At 37.9% G+C, this 26,163-nt stretch overlaps 1 protein-coding gene across 1 annotated transcript in view; it reads left to right on the forward strand.

Moving 5' to 3' along the window:
* LOC117341927 (titin-like) overlaps nt 1-26,163 on the forward strand; it is a 234,759-nt gene that overhangs the window by 180,591 nt on the left and 28,005 nt on the right. The window contains 5 exon segments of the mRNA XM_033903835.1: nt 1,334-1,381; nt 4,487-13,000; nt 13,732-14,457; nt 16,075-16,188; nt 17,585-26,050. Of these exon segments, the coding sequence (XP_033759726.1) occupies nt 1,334-1,381; nt 4,487-13,000; nt 13,732-14,457; nt 16,075-16,188; nt 17,585-26,050 (17,868 nt within the window).

The following is a 26,163-nucleotide window of genomic DNA, read 5'->3' on the forward strand; positions in this document are numbered from 1 at the left end:
CCAGGTCTGTTTAAACTGTGTGGTATTGTATTGATGGAATGTATATATATACCCTTGTATATGTATTCTGTAGTATAGAAAGTCATGGTCTAGAACTCTATCAATAAAGTGTCTACAATATAAATATTAACAATTAATAAGTACATCAGAAAGTATACACTAATTAATTATTCAGCTCAAATGTTCTTTCCTTATAAAAAGAAAAAAGATTTAATTTACTTATATATTTAGATAATGTTATTTCATAAAGTATCCTTTTAGAAGAATACATTCGGGATCAAGACTTCTTTCTTTTCTAGATTTTGATGCCATTCTACCTTCATCTTCATGTGTGATAATTATCATTTTTTCACTGGGATCTGTCTATCGTCAGATAAGTTGGTCTAGTATTTGGTGTTACAAATGGGCTAAAAATAATAGATTAATAAATAACATTGGTAAGCTAAACTTCAATAGACCATACTAATTTAAATTTTATTCAAGGGAGATAAGTGTTGAACAAATGAATTTATACATCCCATTATAAGGTTACATACACCCTTAAATAAAAGATGTTTTATGTTTTTATGATGACTTCATTGCATAAATTATATCAACAATGAGGAGAAATATCGAAAACTTTGAAAGTGGTAAAATGGAAACCTTTTTGATATTAGTCAAAAATTGGTATCATATTGACTGATATCAGCATTACTTTAAAAATATCAACTGTTGATTAAATTTTCATAAAATCAACAAAATTGATTACTTGCATATGCCCATAACCCGATGAAATCAACTCAATGCGTGAGATGAATACTAACTATTACATTATTATAAGCAATATGAATCGAGTTAAATACATTTTAGTTGGTATAAGCATGTTTCAAGTTTGTAATTTTATTTTCTTCGGAGTTATTTGTAGAGCATGTTTTTATTGATAAACACTGTCTGGATGATTATTTAGCTTGCTAACTTTCTGTGGTAGAGTTAAACCAGCTTTATTTCTTTTTATATTTAATTTAATTTATTTTGAATTTAACAAAAAAGAAGGAACCACAAGAAATGTGTCATATCTAATATTGGTTGATGACCTAATCACACTATTGTGATTTTAGAGTTTCCTATTTACTGGAAGTCTCTTTAGCGTCAGCTTCTCATAGTTCACAATACAAATCTCTTATTGAGGTTATACATTTATAACATCTTTTTCCCAGAAGCTACAGTTGTCCAGACTGAAATGATTTCATATTTTTTTTCTAATTTTCAGTTTTCCTGTACAATGTATTTACTATTTTGTGCTAGATTTTCTGGTTTTATCATGCAGTACTCATCCATATTTTTTTCAATATAGAAGAAGATTCAGAATTCCGTGACAGTTCCTTCCCAGATGAAGATACAGGTAGCCATCTTGTTTATTTAGCCTGCAGCAGGAACGTTGTTACAGCACTATAGTTAAAACACATTAATGTTCCTGTAGCGTATCTCACTTTCAGCGCCTGTTGTAGTATATATCCCCAGTGTTTCCCTGGCATGTCATCTAACTATATGTTTACTCAGCACTGCCATAGTCGCTGCCATATCACAAGGGTCCACATATAAATGCTACAACTTGAATAATTTGGTTGAAGATAATAATATAAAAAACATTTAAAACGAAAATGATAGATATTTTGACACAAATTTCGCAAACCTCAGATGATAGTTATACGGTTAGTTTTTTTAAAACCAGCTCTTGAAAGCAACTGTTATCTGAGCTGAACATATTATGGAAGCAAAATTTTTAGATAATGGTTATTTGGTACATAGATCAAAATGTATAAAGTGTGATATTTCTTTTTCTGGAAATATTGAAGCTCATGTTATTGCAATTCAAATTAAGGAATATCAGATGTAGAATAAAATATTTTCTAATAAAAACAGTACAAAATTAATTTAAAAATTTGGTTTAATGATCTATCTCCAGTTTTCTTTAAAAATCCACCCAATGCTTTATACTCCACAGAATGAGCTTGTTTGTTGACACAATTTTCCTTTTTGATGAGGAATATCACAAGCTTAAGCAAATTAAATATGCTGGGGATCAAATGGAAGCTATTAGTTTTACATCATTATCAAATCCATTATTATTTGGACCTGATTGGCTGGTGGCGATCATATGACAGGAAGTTGAAATGAGCATTTATGGCTCCAGTTTTCACTTAACAAGGTGTTAGTCTATAATCAAATATCCGATGTGAATTATCTAAAACAGAGAAAAAAACAAATGTTTATGTGATAAGATTTGGTATACAATATAGAAAACACCTTGTTTAGAACTGGTACTTCTTAATTGAATGTGTTATGATTGATGTACTGGAAATAATATAATTATTTATTTTGCATTTTAAGGGAAGGAATGAAGCATCCTGATGAATATTCATGAGTTTGACTTCTAACTCTATGTTATCTCAAATTGTTGAGGAGTTTAATGACCCTATGTCTTTGTATTATGACATTTTCACATTGTTTTTTTACTGGACTTATATTAATAGCATACTTCCAGCATAAAATCAGTGTGGATCAGTATTTATTGTAACACCAGTGTGATGCCAGCATATTTTCAGTGTGTTTAGTGGTAATACCAGTGTGTGATATACTCCATATACAGTAAATGTTTGTGTGACACTTACAGATACCACCGGTGTAATAAAGCATAAAACCAACATGATATCAGTTTTATTGAGTAAGATAAGTGTAATATCAGTGTAACAGAATAACCCATCTATATGATAAAACATTACAGTGTAATTTTGGTGTTATAATCTTGTAACACCAATTTGATAGTGTAATACCAGTGTTATAGTGTAATACCAGTGTTATATTGTAATACCAGTGTTATATTGTAATACCAGTGTTATATTGTAATACCAATGTTATAGTGTAATACCAGTGTTATAGTGTAATACCAGTGTTATAGTGTAATACCAGTGTTATAGTGTAATACCAGTGTTATATTGTAATACCAGTGTTATAGTGTAATACCAGTGTTATAGTGTAATACCAGTGTTATATTGTAATACCAGTGTTATAGTGTAATACCAGTGTTATAGTGTAATACCAGTGTTATAGTGTAATACCAGTGTTATAGTGTAATACCAGTGTTATAGTGTAATACCAATGTTATAGTGTAATACCAGTGTTATAGTGTAATACCAGTGTTATAGTGTAATACCAGTGTTACATATATATTGTAATACCAGTGTTATATTGTAATACCAGTGTTATAGTGTAATACCAGTGTTATAGTGTAATACCAGTGTTATATTGTAATACCAGTGTTATAGTGTAATACCAGTGTTATATTGTAATACCAGTGTTATAGTGTAATACCAGTGTTTAAAGTGTAATACCAGTGTTATAGTGTAATACCAGTGTTATATTTGTAATACCAGTGTTATAGTGTAATACCAGTGTTATATTGTAATACCAGTGTTATAGTGTAATACCAGTGTTATATTGTAATACCAGTGTTATAGTGTAATACCAGTGTTATATTGTAATACCAGTGTTATAGTGTAATACCAGTGTTATAGTGTAATACCAGTGTTATATAGTAATACCAGTGTTATATAGTAATACCAGTGTTATAGTGTAATACCAGTGTTATATTGTAATACCAGTGTTATAGTGTAATACCAGTGTTATAGTGTAATACCAGTGTTATAGTGTAATACCAGTGTTATAGTGTAATACCAGTGTTATATTGTAATACCAGTGTTATAGTGTAATACCAGTGTTATATTGTAAAACCAGTGATGAAGAGTGTTACACCAGCATGTACAGTGTATGTTTAATGTGTGTGACACCAGTATATATAGAACATCAGTAAAACTATATTACACTGTTTGTGTGACACCTTTAGTCTTAAACCAGAGTAATACCAGCATTGTTTTAGTGTAACACCAGTGTAATACCATTGTTGAAGAATATTACACCAATATGTATAGAGTGTGACACCATTAGTGTAACACCAGTGTATATAATCCTATAAAATACTAACATTACTTTCAGTATACTCACTGGTGTTCTGTTTCAGTCATGACATTCATAGTGTTATATTTGTTACTGCTATGCATGTACTTTAATTTGTCTTGTGTTTCAGAAGTTACCTAGATTGCAAGGAGTGAACTATGCTGACATATAACATTGTTTGTTTTTAGCTAGAGTTGTGTCCCTGGAATGGAGTTTCCTCATGTGTAGTTTGCATTTTAGTTCCATATATTTTTCAGTTAATTAATATTAATCAAAAAATTTTCACAAGCAACTTACAGGAAGGCCAACCCTGCATTGATCAAAGTGTAAGGTAACTGGCTTTTTCAGAAAGAGAAAAGAGCTCTCTTTTAGTTTTCTCTTACTAGGGGAGATAACTGTGTCACTTTCATAGGTTTACTAATTCACTAACATGTGTTACATCCCTTGTCTTTTAATGCTGCATTGTGTGGGACTTTGGTGGATGGTTAATCAGCTCGTAGTGTAGATGTAGATGTAGAGGTACATGATGAGTCATCTGACAAGCGTCGCAGTGTGGCCGAAATTGTTCAGAAATTTGAACCTGTCTCGCAGGAATCGACAAAGTTCGCCAGTGAGAGGGTCACAGATAGTATGACTTCCATGGAGGAAATTTCGTCAAAAGAGGAAGTTTCAACGAGGTATGCTGAAGAGACAAGTGTAATGACAAAGTCTTTGGAAGAAGTTGTATCTATGGAAACGGTTGTAAAGGAGCATGTTTCGACCAAGACTTTTGAGTCTTCCAAAGAAAGGACCTCTTCGGCATCAACTTTCGTGGAGACAGTTATGGAACCTGAGTTCAAAACTGTTCAAGAGAGTGGTGAAATTTTACATAGGCCTTATGAACCATATGAAGCTTTAGAAAAGAGACAACAAACTGTTGATGGGTCATCTTCCTCTGAGGAAGAGGAATTAGCACCTCCAATTTTGCGTAGTATTAAACCTGTCGCAAATATTGTTCATAAAATGGAGACAAAAATTGAAAAAATCCGCAAAGAAGTTCGTAGAGATAGTTTATCAGATAATGGTTCAGTGACAGATGCAAAACCATCAGAAGATGAATTAATTTATGAGCAAAAAGAATATGAAACATTTAAATATCAAGAAACTGGTCCAAATGCTGTTACTGCTGCAGACAAGGAAGAGGAGGAGGAAGATGATGATTGGGAAGTTGTAGACAGGGATGAAGTAGAAGAATATGATGAGGAAGCTGTTCCCTTTAGTCTTCCATCTCCTCATGAACAGGACGCATCACTGACTGAAGAATCATTAGAGGAACCTCACTTTCAAAAAGTAATGATAAGAGAGGAACATACTGTTGAGAGTAGAACAACTGAGGATATAAAAACCCAAGAAAGTCTGGAACTAAAATATGAGGAAACCCATGAAAAGTCTTCTGACTTTCATGTTAAATTTGAACAGAAAGTCCATCAAAACCTTTCATTTACAAAAGCTGAAAATGTGGAGGCTGAACAAAATGGACATATCATACAAGAGGAATATAAAGAAAAAAGTCTATATAGGACGGATGATCTACCAATGGATGTGGATGACCAGCAAGAAATGGTAAATGTTTCTCCTCTGCAGGAAGACACTAGAACTTGTCATCAGGAGGAGGAAGATGAACTCGCTGACATAAGTGATTCCTCAGCTGGGGATACGATAGAAATAGCCGACAATGGGTCGGACAGGAGCGAAATTGAAAGCCCAATTGAGTTCAAGCAAGATCGGCTTGAACAAATTTTGAAGGCTGAGGAGATGGAACAGGAACTGCAAATGGCAAGTCAAATGTCTACAGGTGTTAAGCAAGAATACGTGTCGGACCAGCAACAAGAGACAGCCACACAAAAAGAGGATCTCTTTCATGTGCAAGAGTCAGATCTTGTGATGGGGTCGGAGTCATTTACAGTTATTCCTGATGAACAACCTGAGGAAATTGTGAAAACTAAATTTGATCAAGAATCGGACAAACCAGTTCATAATATTCCAAAGGAATATGCCTCCTTTTTCGAACAGGAAATTGTTGTCAAATCTTCAACTAAAGAAGTGTCATTTGCCGCAGAGGAAAGAATTGAAGAGGAAAACGTAGAAATCTTAAAAACTGAAGAAATTATGTCCGAACAAAGCCATGATAAGGTGAATAGAGAAATTGCATCGTTTCTAGATCAGGAAATAGTGGTAGAGGCTCCCAAGAGCTATGACGTTCCTACTAAAGTCGAGGAGACAGAGGAGGAAGAGGAAGAAGAATATGTCGAGACAGAATGTGTAATGTCATGGGAAGAATATCAATCCCAAAATTTTGGTCATTTTACATCAGATCAGGAGGAAGAATATGAAACAGTAACTGTTCAGGATATTCAGCAGGAACAGGCAGATGTAAAACAGGAGAGTATTGACCACACAGAACTGTTTACCACAGTCAAACAGGAGGCTTATACCATTGAAGAGACCACTGAAATCCAACCTATCTATTCAGAAACTCGGGAATCTGCCTCTACAGATATTCTAAAAGAAATGAATGTCTTGGAGGATAAGGAAAATATAGAACCAGTTAAGGAAATACATGTGGCTGCCAGAGAGGAAACTACTGTGTACAGTAATGTAGATTTTATTGAACCACTGGAAACAGTCCAAGACCGTCCCACCAAAGAAGAATTTGAGGACGACGATAAGGAAAATCAGAAACCAGAACAGGATTTATTTTTGGAAGCAAAAGAGAAAACAATTGTTCATGATCAAATAGAGGCTGTCTCTTCTCTGGAAACAAACAAAGGTGATGTTCATGACACACAGTTTATCCCTGCTGAACAAACAGCAGTACTGGAACACATCTCTGAAAATGTTGACAATCTACCCCAAATTCACACGGAGAAACTTCAAAGCGAACCTGATCAGGATGAGGATGTTGAAGTTGAGGAAATGATTGTGTCAACAGATGTAAAACGCGATGAAGCAGTACCTGCCAGTATTTTCACTGCTCCTCCCCCTCCTCCACTGTATGATGACCATGAATTCTCTTCAGAGTCGGAGGGTGAGGGGGAAGGTGTCCAGGATTCTGAAGAAGATAGCGAAGATGAAATACAGGTTGTTGTTTCTACAAGACAGACTATTCATACACAGGACTTCGCTGGTAGTAATATCTATGAGGACATGACTGTTAGGACAGAGCTTGGAAGCACTTCCATACAGGATGAGGACATATCAGAAGAAATGCAAAAGCAGGCAGAAAAAAATCACGAAGACAAATATGAACAGCAGGAACAAATTCAGGAGGACAAATATGAACACCAGGAGCAAACTAAGGAGGACAAACAACCTGAACAAGATCAGGAACACAAACATGAACAACCAGAACAAGTTCAAGAGGATAAATATGAACAACCTGAACAAGTTCAGGAGGATAGATATGAACAAGCTGAACAAGTTCAAGAGGACACATATGAACAACCTGAACAAGTTCAGGAAGACAAATATGAACAGCCAGAACAATATAGGGAGGACAAATATGAACAACCTCGACAATTTCAGGAAGACAAATATGAACAACCTGAACATGTTCAGGAGGACAAATATGAACAACCTGAACAAGTTCAGGAGGACAAATATGAACAACCAGAACAAGTTCAGGAGGACAAATTTGAACAACCTGAACAAGTTCAGGAGGACATATTTGAACAACCCGAACAAATTCAGGAAGACAAATATGAACAACCTGAACAAGTTCAAGAGGACACATATGAACAACCTGAACAAGTTCAGGACAAATTTGAACAACCTGTACAAGTTCAGGAAGGCAAATATGAACAACAAGAACAAGTTCAAGAGGACAAATATGAACAACCTGAACAAGTTCAGGACAAATTTGAACAACCTGAACAAGTTCAGGAGGACAAATATGAACAACCAGAGGAAATTCAGGAAGACAAATATGAACAACCTGAACAAGTTCAGGAGGACAAATATGAACAACCTGAACAATTTCAGGAGGACAAATTTGAACAACCTGAACAAGTTCAAGAGGACAAATTTGAACAACCTGAACAAGTTCAGGAGGACATATTTGAACAACCCGAACAAATTCAGGAAGACAAATATGAACAACCTGAACAAGTTCAAGAGGACAAATTTGAACAACCTGTACAAGTTCAGGAAGGCAAATATGAACAACAAGAACAAGTTCAAGAGGACACATATGAACAACCAGAACAAATTCAGGACAAATTTGAACAACCCGAGCAAATTCAGGACAAATATGAACAACCAGAACTAGTTCAGGAGGACAAATTTGAACAACCTGTACAAGTTCAGGAAGGCAAATATGAACAACAAGAACAAGTTCAAGAGGACAAATATGAACAACCTGAACAAGTTCAGGAGGACAAATATGAACAACCTGAACAAGTTCAGGAGGACAAGTATGAACAACGAGAGCAAATTCAAGAGGACAAATTTGAACAACCTGTACAAGTTCAGGAGGACACATATGAACAACCAGAACAAATTCAGGACAAATTTGAACAACCCGAGCAAATTCAGGACAAATATGAACAACCAGAACTAGTTCAGGAGGACAAATTTGAACAACCTGTACAAGTTCAGGAAGGCAAATATGAACAACAAGAACAAGTTCAAGAGGACAAATATGAACAACCTGAACAAGTTCAGGAGGACAAATATGAACAACCTGAACAAGTTCAGGAGGACAAGTATGAACAACGAGAGCAAATTCAAGAGGACAAATTTGAACAACCTGTACAAGTTCAGGAGGACAAATATGAACAACCTGAACAAATTCAGGACAAATTTGAACAACCCGAGCAAATTCAGGAGGACAAATATGAACAACCTGAACAAGTTCAGGACAAATTTGAACAACCTGAACAAGTTCAGGAGGACAAATATGAACAACCAGAGCAAATTCATGAGGAAAAATATGAACAACCAGAACAAATTCAGGAGGACAAATTTGAACAACCTGAACAAGTTCAGGAGGACAAATATGAACAACCAGAACAAATTCAGGAGGACAAATATGAACAACCTGAACAAATTCAGGAGGACAAATTTGAACAACCTGAACAAATTCAGGAGGACAAATATGAACAACCTGAACAAGTTCAGGAGGACAAATATGCACAACCAGAACAAATTCAGCACAAATTTGAACAACCCGAGCAAATTCAAGAGGACAAATTTGAACAACCTGAACAAGTTCAGGAAGGCAAATATGAACAACCAGAACGAGTTCAAGAGGACAAATATGAACAACCTGAATATGTTCAGGAGGACAAATATGAACAATCTGAGCAAATTCAGGAGGACAAATATGAACAACCTGAACAAATTCAGGAGGACAAATATGAACAACCTGAACAAGTTCAGGAGGACAAATTTGAACAACCTGAACAAGTTCAGGAGGACAAATATGAACAACCAGAACAAATTCAGGAGGACAAATATGCACAACCAGAACAAATTCAGCACAAATTTGAACAACCCGAGCAAATTCAAGAGGACAAATTTGAACAACCTGAACAAGTTCAGGAAGGCAAATATGAACAACCAGAACGAGTTCAAGAGGACAAATATGAACAACCTGAATATGTTCAGGAGGACAAATATGAACAATCTGAGCAAATTCAGGAGGACAAATATGAACAACCTGAACAAGTTCAGGAGGACAAATATGAACAACCAGAACAAGTTCAGGAGGACAAATATGAACAACCTGAACAATTTCAGGAGGACAAATATGAACAACCTGAACAAATTCAAGAGGACACATATGAACAACCTGAACAATTTCAGGAGGACAAATATGAACAACCAGAACAAGTTCAAGAGGACAAATATGAACAACCAGAACAAGTTCAAAAGGACAAATATAAACAACCTGAACAAGTTCAGGAGGACAAATATGAACAACCAGAACAAGTTCAAGAGGACAAATATGAACATGCAAAGGAGTTGCAAGAAGAAACCAAGCGAGAAGAACAAGAAGAAATTCAGAAAAGTGTTAAACTTGAGGAGAGGGATGAGCAGGTTTTAACGGGATACAAGATTGAGGCAGAGGAAGATGAAGATGACAAAGAGGTCACCACTAATCTAAAATTTGGAACACAAGAAAAAAATGCATTACAGGAATCTGGAGTTCAGGATTTAGACGATCATGTCACTGCTGAAAAGGTTGACGGGGACAACAGAGACCATGACGATGAAAAGGATGACTTAGATGAATTTATTGCCGAAACAAAACAGGATGAGGATGACTTGGATTTATCTGACCATGAACAGAAGGAGTTTGAAAGTCTTGAAATAGAAATTGCAAAAGAGGAGAAAGCACTGAAAGAGGAGAGTGCTGCTCTCATTGAATCACTAGAGGAGATCAAAGATGATATCATGGACTCTGATGATGAGGGAGAGGAACTGAAAGATGACATGGACTCGGAGGAGGAGTTCGTATCTGATGAGGAAGTCCCTGACCATGACGAAAAATGCCCTTCAGAGGAGGCTTATGTCGGGGACAGGGCACATCAGCTGCCAGAGCAAACAGAAGAACAGATCAACAAACCCACCCAGCAGGTGATTCCTGATGTTTGTTCCTCACTTTCTGATGAAGACCTGGTTGAAAAACCTGTTAGAATGTCTGTGTCTCAAGACTCTTTTGATAAAGATCAGAATGAGGGTTATGACAAGGATGCAGATGTATTCAAAGAAGTTGACCATATACCAGTAAAAGAGACACCTACATTCTTTCTTGGAGAGGATGAAGAGGACAAACCAGAGATAATTTCGTCCAAACATGATGAACATCCAATGTCTACGGAAGAGGAAGAACAAGAAATTCTACCAGGACAACAAAAGTCAACTTTTAACCAGGAAGCTGAGTCACAAGAACCAGATGATGAACAGCATAACCAGCATCTGTACCATGAAGATCGGCATTATGAGCAACATGTCTACATGGAGGATGAAGAAGATACACACATTTATAAAGACATAGAGGAAAAACATGAGGAAAGACCATTCTTCCCTCATCAGGTGGAAATTAGAAAACAGTCTCCTTCTGATGAGGAATACCCAGAGATGGATGAGGCCGAAGGACTAGCGGATAAGACACAGTATACAGAGGTTACTGCTGAGGTCATTGAGGTCATTGAGGGGGAGGAGGATGAGGTGGACGACGGAATTCTTGAAACTACAACAACAACTGTGTACACTGAGGAAAAACAGGAAGGTGACTTACACACTGAGATTATTCGTGAACACACCACAACAGAATGTACATACACCATTACAGAAATAATTGACAAGGAGGATGCCTCTGTATCAGAGTTAAAGAATGAGGACATTGTTAGGGTCACAAAGGACAAACAAGATATGGGAGATATTCCAACGGATGCCGACTACAAACAGGAGGATTTAGGAGATAGTTATCAGGCTATGGAGGAAATGGAGGTAGACAGGAAGGAATTCCGTGAGGAGAAAATTAGGGAGATAATAAAACAGGAAGTAGATTCAAAGGAGGTGATAAAACAGCAGGAGGAAATACGGGAGGAAACGCAGGAGATAATTCAACAGGAGGAAACTGAGATGGTATCAAAACGAGAGGAGGAATTTGATATGTTACAACATGAAGAACATGAAATAGATCGATCAGAATCAAAAGTAGAGACAATGTCTGACTCCATTGAATATAAACAACCTATTGATAGCGATAGCAGCGTGTTTGTCCATTTAACCGACACGGATATATCGGAACCAAAAAATACTGACAAGCTACATGACATGGAATTAGAAAAAACAACTCAAAGGGACAGTTCTTCATCAGAGTCTGATTCTGATGCTGGACTTGGTATCGAGGAGGGATACATAGATAGGACTGAGGAGTTTATTTGTATCACACGTACTGGTGACTTGTTTGAGAAGGAACATAAAACTGGTGACCGTTCTCTTCAACATGAAACTCAATTCCCGGATCAAATTTTCGATTCCTCCACTGGATTCAAACAGGCATCATCACAAGATGACCCTCTCAATGGTCCACGTGAAGGGGGAATGGGGCAAGATAACTTAGATGAAATTGGGGAGGGGCCGACAGAGGATGACGCAGATGACAACACACAGGAATCATCAGAAAGTACAGATGATCCTATTATATCCCGAAAATTTTCAGCAGCTCAAGTTGATGAATTTGAACATGAAATTAGACGTGAACAAGAGGAATTAGATGAAATTATTCGGTCAGAATCTAAAGTAGAACAGGTAAATCAGTTAGCACACTCTGCAGAAAAAGTAGTCAAAACAAGTCATGAGGTGTCTTCAACAAAATCTATGTCATTCCTGATGGAAGCAAAAGCATTTACATCAACATTAGCTTCGAGTGAGCATGGGACAGATACACCTAAGAGTACAGATGAACGTCCACTATCACCTAGCTCCTACACCCTCGAAACTGATACCGATATTGATGACAATACACATGTTGAGGAAATTGCTATGGACATGGAGGAACGAGAGGAGCCTGAGGGCAGAATGTCGACTGATATTTCTCAGCAGATATTCATTGAGCAGACAATAATGTCGCATAGTCGCGAGGAAACATTTCAGGAGGGAGAAAATGTAGATGAATATCTTCCTAACATTGACACACAGGATGAGGCAAAGGTAGACACTCAACAGATCCTTGAGGATGATAAAGTAATGACACAGGTCGTTGATCATCGCGAAGACAATTTACCCAGTGATGAAGAATATGATGAAGAAATTGATGACTTGAACTCACTGGAATCAAAACCCTTGGAATGTCCACCATCTCCGTCGGAATTCACTCTCATCACCTCCCAGGACCAGGACACGCTAAACAGAGTTCTCGGTCTTGTGGATCAGGACGAGGTTCTCCAGGTAGAGATGGATATCACAGAGGACCTACAAGGGGCATCGCAGTATGCAGATCAACTGCATGACCAAGGTAGATAACTCACAATGTACACGTGAATCTGTTTTTAAGTTTTTTTGTTTTATTTTGCATTGTATCATTATTTTTTTTCATTCATCACCTTTTTGCATATTCCGTTTCTGAGAAACAAGTTGTTTAACATCAAATGGGAATGGAATGAATTGGGATTCATAATTGAACTCAGTGAGTAACGGTAGATAGACCTAACAATGGAATCTATAAATAGTGCATGCTGCTAAAACACTTTTGTGACCAACGTTAGTTGAGTGCTATATACTCACGGAATGAAAGTTGCCATAGTATATAATATGATATTTCAAGAAAACTATAATATATTAGAAATAAAGCTGTATTTCTAATTAAAAAATAAATTCAGTTATTTATCAATTTGTTTAATTTAAATTTCAAATGATCTGAGTGGTAAACTTCTTAAGTTTTACATATCAGTATTAATAAATGGATTTCGCATTTAGCATGCATTTATGAACTTTAATGATCTAAAAGTGATATAGATTTATTTCGGTATGTTTATTTTGATATAATGAAAGAAAACAAATTTGTTATTTGCTATAATAGGTAATATATATGATATTTGGAGGATTTTTTTTGTTAGTATTTTGAGCTACAGAATCATTTTTAAAATAAAAAATACTACAAAACTATTCATGTGATAATGATATTAGAATAGAGTAAGTTTTGTAAATTGAGGGTCATTTAGATTGCTCCCTTGGTGATCCGTATAGGTATGGCTGAAGATGAGGAAATTGATGAAAATGAACTACGGATTACGGAGGATTTGCAAGATGAATACACCGGATCTAGCGATATGAGGGATTTAGAACTAACCCCTGATCCAAAAGCTACATCCGAGATAGCTCCCATGCCAATGCAAGTCCAGAAACTGGCTTCATCTCAAAACCGATACATATCATCAAGCTATGAAAACGTTTATGACGCAGTACCTTTGGACCCAGAGAAAAATCGTCTCTCAATGGATGCAAGCGAATTAGAAATAGGCGATCGTTTTGACACGAAACAACCCCAATCCCATTTACAGTCAACTGAACTTGCTTCTAGTTACGAACAGCTTTATGTTAAAGATGGAGGAAAATCTGAGGAAGATATAGGTGAGTTTTCTTCCCCTGCCCCGGACGTAGATTATTCGGCATTTGTAGATCGCGTAGAAAGTAATGTTCCTCACAAGGTATCTAGTTTAGTTTCTGGGGGTATGCCTTCATTTACAACTCATACTTGTCCCATATATATCACTGTCGAGGAGGGCCTCGACAAGCTTGTCAGTGACAAAGACACCCCATCATCACCTCTACTGCGTCCTAAGGAATTCAAAGAGCGTTCCCTTTCATACGAGCTGTCCTTGGAACCCAATCCTCTCGATGGTCGGATGAGACATAATTCTTCCCCGGACATGACTGCCTTCCAAAACATCTGTGGTAGCACTAATAACAGAGGTATTAGGATGCCAACCAGTTCTTTTTACGGTTTCTCAATTTTGTCATTTTCGTCATCAGCCTCCATTATTTAAACCACCAATTAGGCACTGATTTCTCGTTATTTCTCCACACATTTTCCATTTTCAGATTTTGTTGCATTTCACAAGTTTTTTTTCATGGCTTCTTCTTGTGGATTATGTTTGCATGCATAATGTTTATTTAAAAAAAATCTTTTGCAGGAGTTGGATGCTTATTTATTTTTGTGAAAAAATGTCAACATACATGTTTTCTTATGTTAATTTATGAAGTACATGTATGTAATCTTACGATTAATGTTTACATACATAAACATGCAATTTATGTATATTTTATTATCAATCCTTTTGATAATATATTTGCATGAAGATAACTAAAATATTAATATTATATTATATTAGTATATTGTTAACTCTGGGTCCCTTCCCTGAATTGACCTCTCTGCTCAAAGTCATTTAGATTTTTAACATTTAGTCCCAATTCATTACTCTTAACAATTCCTAATTCAATAATGAATTTTCTATTATCAGGATTTATTAATCCGGTAATTAACTTGATGCTCTACTGAAGTAAGTGAATTGGAAATACAAACCGTAAACTGACTCATCAGATATGATATATTTGTCTGTGGTTGTTATCCATTCTTCAGTACTCGAAACTTAATATCAGCATATACACTACTCGGTTACTTAATTTGTAGCACAGAGGTCAGCATATTTTTTCATTTTGATATCATAGGATCTTTTTCACGGTAAAAACAATTTTACCTTTTTGCATGCAGAATATCAATGTCCATCTATTTATCCACCAGTACAATTCTATATCAAAAACTATTTTAAATACTCCATGATCTATCTGCTCCTGGTATCACAAAGTCGAAGGTCATGGTTATATCATTGAGACCGTAAGAATGTTTGCTGTTCATATATGGATATTTTTTGTTCGTTGATGAAAATCTATTAGCATTTGGGGTATATTTCAAAGGTCAAAAGACTTTGGTCAAAGTTGTATACCTGTGATCTCAGAAGGTCAAAGGTCATTGTTAGTAGTCGCAGTTGTTATTGAAACGTTATATAGCTGATCTCAGAAGAAAGACAATGGCCATTAGTATAAATGTATCTTTGACCACAGTAAAGCAATGATCGCAAGTAGGAATGTCATTGATTAATTGTATATCCTTGACCTCAGAAAGTCAATGATCGCAAATACAAATGTGATTGATATCTTAAATAAAATAACGTCTGACTGCTTCGATTATGCCAAATAAAGTGCCAGTTAAACACAATTTTTAAATTAATATTTGGTTTCAAGAGGTCAAAGGGGTCAAAGGTCAATATCTGAATATTGTTACTATCAGATTGGTATTTGATGCAGCATATGAGAAAAAAAATATATTTTCTATTCTAAACCTCTGATAGAATAAATGGTGTTAATTGCATCAATTTTAGGAAATATGCTTTAATTGTTTGCAGAATAGGACTTGATGAAACTGTTTCTTACTGCATGTTATTTGACCCACTGGAATGCTATTGATGTGGATTTTCTTGTTTGTTATTAACATGCAAGTGACCAAAGGTTTATCTCTGAATTAATGCTAAGTCGATACTAAGGAGGAGGAGAAACTCAAGGAGGATAAGGTCGACGATAATTTAGACGAAAGCTCTTCAAGCTCTGAAGATGCTCAGCTGGATGACTTTGATGAAAATGAAGAAGGTATTTAACTCTACATTTTGCCAGTCATAGCATTGTGGTCAAACTTTTGATTCTAAATTGGTTTCATATATTTGTTTCAGTTTTATGCTGAATTTATGTTCAGGGTCTTTCCACCTATATACAATATATACCACACTGCCACACAAGCTGTATTCAAAAATGTCTTTAAACACTTAAAAGACAAAACATCAATGTTAATATTCAGAATTGATATCAGAAGTATGAAGGATTATTCATAAGGATCAAAATAAGCATTATGAATATTCATGAATATAGAAACAAATGTTTGTACTATATTCAATATTCAGTCATTTTTTTTTTTTTTTTTTTCTGAAAATTATGTCCTTGTGTGGCATTTACTTCAATTCACCTTTATTTTTGTGGCATGGAAAAATGTTCTCTAAAGCACTTCCAATATGCATATTTTCACAAACGAAACATTTATTCAATTTAATGTTTTTGGCAGTCCATCGCAAATACTTTCTTTGGGACAGCAATTTTACAAAGATATTGTCATTGATAGAAAAAAGTTCCTTTTCCTCTTTCAAAACCTTACATTTTATGGGAGGGAGTTGAATGATAAACATCAGATCCGTCTACTGTGAAAATGTGTATATATTTTCAGCTTATGATGATGATGGAAAAAGAGATATATCTAATTTTGTACTATGATAAATAAATATTACACATGACATTTTTATACAAACCAAGCATTTGTAAATATTTTGATATTGAATCTGAACACTTTTCAAATAAATTTAAATTAACTAAAAAAAATGTCACAACATGAAAGTAAAATAATAGTAAAATAGTACAAATTTAGATATTTTGAATATTTTTTTATATATATTTTTTGGTAAATTCTCTTTCCTTTCATATTTGTATATAAATCTTTTGATGCCAAACAAACTTTTCGTGTGTACCTGCAGATTTTAATGTGTTCTGTAAACTATTGTGATTGGTTGACATTATGTCTGTTGATTTTAAATTGCTTTGTATGATATGTTGAAACTTTGCCAAGCTTACGGATTATATCTACTGATATGTAGAATGGGAAAGTAGAATGGATAGTATTGAAGAATTTCTGTATCTCAGCTTTCCGGAGTTTTGAATAGAGGTATAAGAAATAATTTAACTGGAAACCAAGAAAAATCAAACAAGGAAAATGTTGTTGTTTAGATACAGAAATTGTTCATATATATTAAACAATATAACTTAGATTCTTTCTATTCTTCTGCAACAGTGTTAGCTTTTTCGTTTCTAAAAGATAATACTAAATCAATATCTAACAGTCTTTTGAGAAAATTAAAAAAAGAAAAGAAAAAACTTTAATTATGCGTGATGATCCAGATCCTTACTAACCCTATAATCCATGTTTGTGACTCAATTTCTGCAGAGATTCGTGATAGCAGTGAAGGCAAAACAGAGGAAACCGACGTTGAAGAGCAGTTTTCTCCCCTCCCCAAGCACTCTCCAGTGCAATCCCCAAGACCTTCTCCCAAGCATTCACCAAAACCCAAATTAGACCTAGAGTTCAGTCTGCCAAACACAGTTTTTTCATTCACGGATACCCCTCCTGAAAATGTGTCTCCCAGTTTGGCTGACGATGAGGTGTCTCCAGTCCAAAGAGAATCGCTCGAGGTGGCCAACATGGCAGCCATAATGGTAGGTGTGTCACCGTCTGATTTCATTCCTGAACACCCGTGCGAGGAGGAATATGAGGAGGAAGATGAGGATGGAGGACATCATACAAGTTTCTTCGATAATGATTTCATGAAAAACATCCCATCCCCATTTACATATCCCATAGAGAAAAAGGGAGAGGAGTCAAAGGAAAAAACAGAAGAACGAAATAAGGAAAACGAGAAAGAGCCCCTTTCTTCTATGGAAAAGAAAATATCTGTGTCCTCGGAAGAATCGTACAAGTCTGGAGGTGACATTTCTCCAGCAGATTTGGAAGAGAAACTTCGGTCATTTTCGTTGACTGAACAGGAGGCAGAAGAATTGGAATTAGCTCGACAAACTGCCAGTCTGTCCTACTCAGACACACACCACGAAGAACAGGTATTTCAATCCGAAAATGCCAAAGAGATAATGGAGGTGACACAAGATGTTTTTGAGAGCCATACTTCCGAAACTGTTACACAACACTTTGAGGAATCTGTTCAAAAATCTTGGCAGGAAGTACCAAAAGATGAAGAGAGCCATGAGCCTGTAGAGGGGAAATCCCAGGAACAGGAAACAGTAGAACTAGTAATGGTAACTCAGAGTGAAGATCAACACCTAATGCCTCCTCCACCAATGGATTTACCTGGCGACACTTCCTCAGAGACAAGCTCCGACGGAAACAATGAGGTATTTGATGAAACATCTGGTCAGTACGTCCGTCTTCCTTGGGAAGTTGCACATCAATATAAACGGCAGTTCTCAGATTCTCTACTTGAACAGGAAAAGAAAACGACTTTTACTAGTGCTCAATCTATTGACCTTGGAACGTTCTACCTGCGTGACCGTGATGAGGAAACCCAGTATGACAATGTGACTTGTGTTGATAACTCAGAGGAGTCAACACCAGTTCACCAGCCCCGGGCTCAGCGAGTGCGATTTGCGCTTTCATTGGAGGAGGACACGCATTACTATCAACAAGAGCAACTAGATGATAATGAAGTCACACTGACAGACATTGACCAGGATCAATCCCCTGTGCAGTTTGAGCCTCACGACAACATCACAGATACCCATCAAAAACTGGTCATTGCCAGCATTCTAGAAACACGACGGAAGGATCAGGAGAACTTGAAAGCGAAGGACGTGGAAACGATGGCATACCCAGAGATATCTCATGAAGCCTACAGCCTCAACGAGAGAACTTATCTCTCACAGGGAACTAGTACCTTCACAGATCATTCCACAAAGGAGGAAAAACGTTTATCAGGTATTTCTGAAACTTCTGATACTATGACTTCATCCTATATGACAGCACAAACATCTTTAGACACTTCAATCAATCGGTCTATGGTAGAATCGTCTCATTTTACGGAAGCGCTTACAGGGGAAGAACTGTTTGCACGTGATGACGTGACGACAGAAATGTCTCTCACTCCCGTGAAGGAGTCAACAGGAATGGACACAGAGGTTGTGAGTCGGGCTTCTCGTCTAGCCCAGCAGGAAATGCTACAAGAATTTGATGAAGGTGACCGTTCACATTCCCCATCTCGAGATATGACAACAAAATATGAATCGATGACTGCAGTGCATGAGGAGGAAAGCCAATTGTACTCGCACTCCTCTCTTAAGTTTCCAATGGCTCTACCTTGTGTTGGAAAGCCCCTGGCCGACAATGAAATTTACGAATCTTCCGAAACTGGAGGTGATACCACAGAGGAGAAATTATCTCCCATAGAGGAGACGCCCCAAGATGATTTTCCAGAGGAACAGGCTGATATCGATGTAAAACAAAACGTTGAAAAACGAGTGACATTCCAAACAGATGTTAACAATCTCCCTTCTGTATCCAGTGACGACCTTGTTAAAACTTCCACATCATCCTCGGAAATGGAGCCAACAATTTTAGCAGCATCTTATGATCTGGATTCTGGACGTGTTTCTCGCGTCGTTGCATCATATGATGTGTCACCAGATAGCGTTGAAAAACAATTTCTACCTGTTCAAAGTACAACTAAAGCAATACTGTCGAGTCCCGAGGATGATGTGTTTGAAGCTGCAGCTGATGAAGAAGCCTCCAAGAATCTACTGATGGTTTCTGATGCCACAGGCAATCGCGGAAGACTGCTGGACAAGAGTTCCGGCTCTGTCGAATCGTGCCCATCACCCCCAGCCCCTACACCGAAGGATATGTCAACTGTCCACGAAACTCGACCTGACCTAGAAGGGGCAGCAATAAAGCTTCAAGATGAGGCGGAGAAAGACGAAATTTTGTTCCAACTCTCAGACGAAACACAGCAGGAACCTTTAATCACAATACAAACGCCGTCAGAACAATCAGACTTCCTTGGAGCTGAAGCATCAGTCCAGATACCTGCTATTACCGACGATTCTACAGATCAAGGCTCGCCATTTGAAGTAATGTCTCCAAGTGAACTGCAAGGCTACGACCAATATATGGATGAGATGAAGACAGTAGAAATGATGAAATCATTTGAATCAATGACAACCAGTACCAGTAGTTTCTCAGAACTTAAAACTGCTGATTTTTATGCAGAGTTTGAACAGAAACATGACTTGGCTATGACCTATGACATGTCGCCACTTGAACCTACAGCCCCTCCTATGCCAGAAGTGAAAAGTGAATCGTCATTTGATCATTCATCTCCCGTCAGTAGTGAACCAAGCGAGAAGGGCCTAGGATCTCCATTTGATCATGTATCGTCAGATTTTCTACCAGACTTAATCCAGGACTCCACAGTAGTTGGGGACTTGCAAGAAGTCACAGAAAAGGACCAAGCGGTTTGTCTCCCAAATGGACCAACTGAGGTGGAATACAACCCAGAAATTGATTTTGACTTCACAGAATCTGTTGATCGCACACTTCCTGAGTCTGAACAACAGCAACCTACAGAAATGGTTCAGTCAATAGAGAGTCAACCAGATCTGATCCAGTCAATGTCCTCTGTATCTTCTGCGCAAAGCTCTGCTGCTGCTGTTGAAAGTGATTTTCTGGAACACACTGACCAGGACAGCGGATTCAAGGTTGAAGAAACGCCAGATAAACCATCAGAGGAACAGCGAGAAACAGACGAAACCAAGCAAGGTGAACCTAAGGATGTCATGTATGGATCACAGTCACAAGTTACCGAAAGCATTATGGAAGAAATCGCTCTGCCTCCTGGGGATCAACTCTTGTCCTCAGACCAAACATTGTACGGACTGGACATGCCTTCTGAAGAAACAGGTGCATTCTCACTTTCGATTTCACAGATGGAAGGATCTGGACGCTTCGACACAGAACCAGAATCTGATTCATTTGTTGGTCTTACTTCTCAGATAGATGATGATGCATCTGAACAGAGCGAATCAAAGAATGTTGTTTTTTGTACAGAAGAGCAACATGATTCAGGACTATCTCACACTCACTACGACGCCAGTGATGACATCGCTGACCCATCGTCTGATGATAATCTTTTTGGGCTCGAATCACAAACACCTTCCAAGGAACAAAAAATGGAAGAAAAAACACATGAATTGAAAAAGGATGTTATCTACCATGGAAAACGGGCTCTTGAAATGGTTGATATCACAATGGTTGTCAAAGATGAGCTTTTGGATAAGGAAGTATCATCAGTAGCCACTGAGCAAGCAGCAGCCAGTTCTGTGGGCATAGACAATGCTGCATTTTCTATGTCAGACAATATAGAATTCACAGGGGAGGTGTACCTTAACGAGGAGCTTCAACATGAAAAATATCTCCGAGAAGAGTTCATGGAAGAAGACATCTACAAACCAGATGAACCATTTATTCAACAAGGTATTGATGAGGAACCAGATGAGAAAGACGATGAAAATATGCTCCTTGACTTCAATAAAGACACAAGTGATCAGGAATCATCAGGCAGACAGTCAAAAGATCTCGAATTGATTTGTGTAAGCAAGGATATAGAAGACGATCCTTCTGACAATTTTGATTTTGAAGTGGATCTGGTTGATTTAGAGCGGCCTACAACTCCAACACCTGTGGACACGAAACAAGATATGTTCCAATTTGAAAATGATATCCCGAGAGAAGGTGAGGAAGGTGAAGATGGGGGAGAAATCGCTGTAACCGCCTCTGACTTTGTAGAATCAGTAATAACTGAAGCACAGGCTAAAGTTACAACAGACGATGATAACCTAGAAGCTGAGGAAAGGGAAAATGAAGATGAAGATAAATTCATCATGACGGATGATTTTGAAGTAAGAGACGATAAAGATGATGTTGATAAACTAAAGGAAAGACAGAGTGAAAATAAGACTGCCATAACTGAAGAAGTAAAAACTAAAATAGATGAAAAAGTAATAACATCTGAAACTGTCCAGTATAAGCAGGAGGAGTTTTCAACGGTTTCTAAATCCAGTGAATTTACATCTAGCGTTGAAACAACAGAGACCTTCACTGTCATCTCTTCGTCAAAAGTTTCTTCTTCAACTTTTTCTGCATCAACCAGAGAACTCACAAGACAAATTTCTGAGGATATCCCTTCTATCACAATCACCCAGCATCTCCATGATGAAGAGGAGGAGGAAGAACAAAGTAACTATCCTGAATGCTACCAGGAAACTCCAGGGGACAAGGAAGAAGAGATAAAAGAATTTGTAACCTCACAATCATCATCCTTTTCAGAGACAATACCATCTGAACACCAAAAGCGAGTCATCACAACAAAGTGTATTCCAGAAGAAGAGGAAGATGATGACTTGGTTATAGAAGAAAGGCTGGAGAAGGCTGCCATAGGAACATCAATGGCAGTCGCACCTGAACGAGGTGACTTGGTAGATGCTGGCAAGACCTGCATCCCTGAGGAGGAGGACTCGATAGATGAGGACGGTCGTGAGGAAGAATTGGTGATCAAGTCTTCCTCTCGACCACTCACCTTCATGGTTCCAACCCACACTGATGTCACTGACTCTGGCAAAGACACCATAATTTCAGAACAAGATGATCTTTTTCATGACTCACTAGACAAGGAAGATGAGCCACCTCCACCTCAACTGCACTCCCCCGCGATAGCCGATATGATAAGTCTGGAAACGGAGATTAATCGGGAAGATAAAGGAAAGCACCACGACAGTGACCAGGATGAGGATTCACTGGACGGTTATGAGGAACCTGAGGAGGAAGAGGTTTCCACACAAGAACAATCAACAGATGCAACAACTAAAGTCACCGATCATTTTTTAGATGATAGCGACTCAGTGACAGCCGCTGTAATTCCAAAGCCGATTTCAGCGTTGTCCCGAATGGTGGAAAGTCTCTCTTCCTCCCCAGGAAAGACAGAGGCTGGTGCTGAGTCGAGATCAGATAAACAAACAGAACGTCATGAAATCAAATATGAAACATTCGAGAATTTTGGAGCCCAAACCAATAGACCTGTTGAAATTAAATTTGATCACTTTGGGGCATCAACTACTGTTGTAAAAGCTTCACAGCGTGAGGAAAATCAACCCATGGAAATCAAATTCGATCATTTCAAGTCTGAACCTATCCATCATGAGGATCAGAAAGAAGAAGAAACTGGAAGAATGAGAACGGAAAGTGAATGTGACTCCCTGTGTCACGATGACAACTCGAGCCTTGATAGTTTCACAACAGTTGTCCCTGCTAATGAGGAGGGCCAAGAAGATGGCGACAGAATGGATGATTTTGCATCAATGACGTCCTCATTTCATTCTGACATCATGGGTATGAATCTTGATGATGATATTGCTAAAGACCTAGAGGGTCCTTTGATAGACTGGGGACCAGAGGATGTGTATGGGGGTAAAGGTCAGGAATCGGAGAAGACCACACCCCTCGTTGAACTTTCTCCTGATAGTATGCTGCCGTGTGGCGATAAGGAATATAAACCACCAACAACCACGCCTACAGCTGCGACTTCCTGCCCAATCTCCATACAAACTGGTAAAAAGGTAAAGGGACATGACCCAGATATGGTGGAATGGGCTGATAAAGTACGTTCTAAACAAGACTGGGAACACAGGCACTCAGACTTGCGATACAAGGGTGAAAAGGAGGAGGACGATTTGGATGGACCACTTATTGACTGGAGGAATCAGGAGGAGGATTTAAGTTCTTCAGAGAATGAAAGATACGAATTCATTGATAAGAATGCACTCTCTGTAATCACAGAGCTGTCAGAGGAAGATCGTTTTGAAATATTAGAAAAGACCGATTTGGAATCTGAGACATCAGATAGACATTACAGTTCGCCTGACATGCCAATGCCTAGCCCTGGTCTGGGAGGCTTTAAATTACTTAGTCGAAGTGCAGATCGGGACGATATATCTGTCACATCCTCATTGCTGGAATTCGAAAAACTTGAAAGACAAATTGGACAATCCGGATCTGCCAGTTCATTGGAAGGCAAGGAAAGCCTTTCAAGCTCTATGGACGATAAACAATTCATGTACAACAAAAGCGCAGAACGAGATGACATATCTGTGACATCATCGCTTGCTGAATTTGAACGATTAGAGCATGATATTGGCCAATCGAGTTCTGCCGGATCAGTAGATAAAATCACTCCTCCTGATAGCAAAAGCAGTGATATATCTGGATCTAAATCATCACTAGGGGGACTTGAAAGACTAGAAAAAGATTTCCAAGATGATCGACGAGGATCAACAGATAGTTTTACACGTCGTAGCGAAACTTCATCTTTGGCTTCACTTAATGATTTTGAGAGACTAGAGCAAGAAATGGCTATGGCACAAGAATTAGAGGCAGAAGCACAGAAGATTGTGTCAATTCTAGAATCTGGCACATTACCCCAACAAAGTGCCTCTGGAGCCTTCATACACAAGCAGTCTCCGACTACAGCTGTTAAAAAAGATATGGATCAGGATTCGGTTGATGGTCGAGATGACCTGGAGGACTCGTTAAGTGAAGACACAAAGAAACGAACATCTAAGGAGGATGAGATTGAGGCAGCAGAGGTGGACTCATTGGACGGGGATTTGTCAGAGTTGACCTCAATGACATCCAGCGTGATATTTGCACACAAAGAGCCATGTGATGCCGATTCCCTCCATGAGACAGATGGCGTAATGAAAATTTCCTCAGACTCTCTCGGTGAACAGTTAGGTGTTAAGACAAAAGAATTTGACACAGACTCACTCCAAGACCAGGATGGGATCATGGAACGTTCTAGTGATTCTCTTGAGCTCAAGTCTTCTGACAACAAGTCAGACTCATTATTCATTCCAGACGACATAATGCAAACTTCAGCTGACTCGCTTCATCTTCCTGATGATGCCATGCAGACATCTATCACATCCGTTGATTCTTTACATGGTGTACCAGACATCATGCAAACGTCCATTGACTCGCTTGGTGGACTTGATGATATCATGCAGACATCCACTGATTCTGTACCAGGGCGGGAGGATGTCATGCAAACATCAGCTGATTCCCTCGAATCCATGGATATGCACTATGGCGGGAAGGATAGTGGGTTGGAATGCTCTATGTGGAGTGTGAACAGTTCAAATTTCTCGCGGTCATCAGCGGAGACTATGAGGTCTGTAGGCTCTTCAAGGAGTGAATCAGGAAATATAGACATCATGCAAGTATCAAATGAATCATGGGAAAACAAAGGTAAAAAGTATATAATGGATAATTACCATAGTTACCGAACCACTGGTGCGGGAGCTAGCCCCTTCATAGACTATCAAAATAACCTACATTCTGAATTAACAAGCTTTCACATTGAAGACAATTACCAGTTTGGTTCAAACATTGAGGATTTTGAGCAGGAAGGAAAATCAAAACCTTTCCTTGCATCTGGTCCATATGAGGAAAAGAAAAAAATATTCACTATGGCAGAATGGGAAGCTATGAAAAAGAAAAAGAAATCACCAAGTAGTGAGGAGGAGGAAGATGAGGAGAAATCCCCAGAGGAAGATAGCAAGAGCAATCCTAATATTGAGCACAGTCAGCCTGTTCCAATCCAACAATCCTCAAAAACTACCCACCAGTTCTCTGAACACAGCAGCAGCCAGTTTTCTTCATCCTCGTCAGTCGAAACAATAATGAGTCGGTCCTTTCTGTCCCAAACTCCCACCCAATCTGGCCTGACCTTCACATCCCACCAAGCCACAAGGTCAATGTCGTCTGCATCCTCAAGCATGGAAACAACTACTAACAGAGGTATTACTCCAAAGTTAACATCATGTAACAGTGTTTGTCATTGGTCAAATCCTCTTCACCAAAGCATGCCTTCACCAATCCAGTTTTAGCTTGTTTTTATTATTTGCTGTCTC

This window comes from Pecten maximus, chromosome 1, assembly GCF_902652985.1.
Source record: "Pecten maximus chromosome 1, xPecMax1.1, whole genome shotgun sequence".
Taxonomy (NCBI): domain Eukaryota; kingdom Metazoa; phylum Mollusca; class Bivalvia; order Pectinida; family Pectinidae; genus Pecten; species Pecten maximus.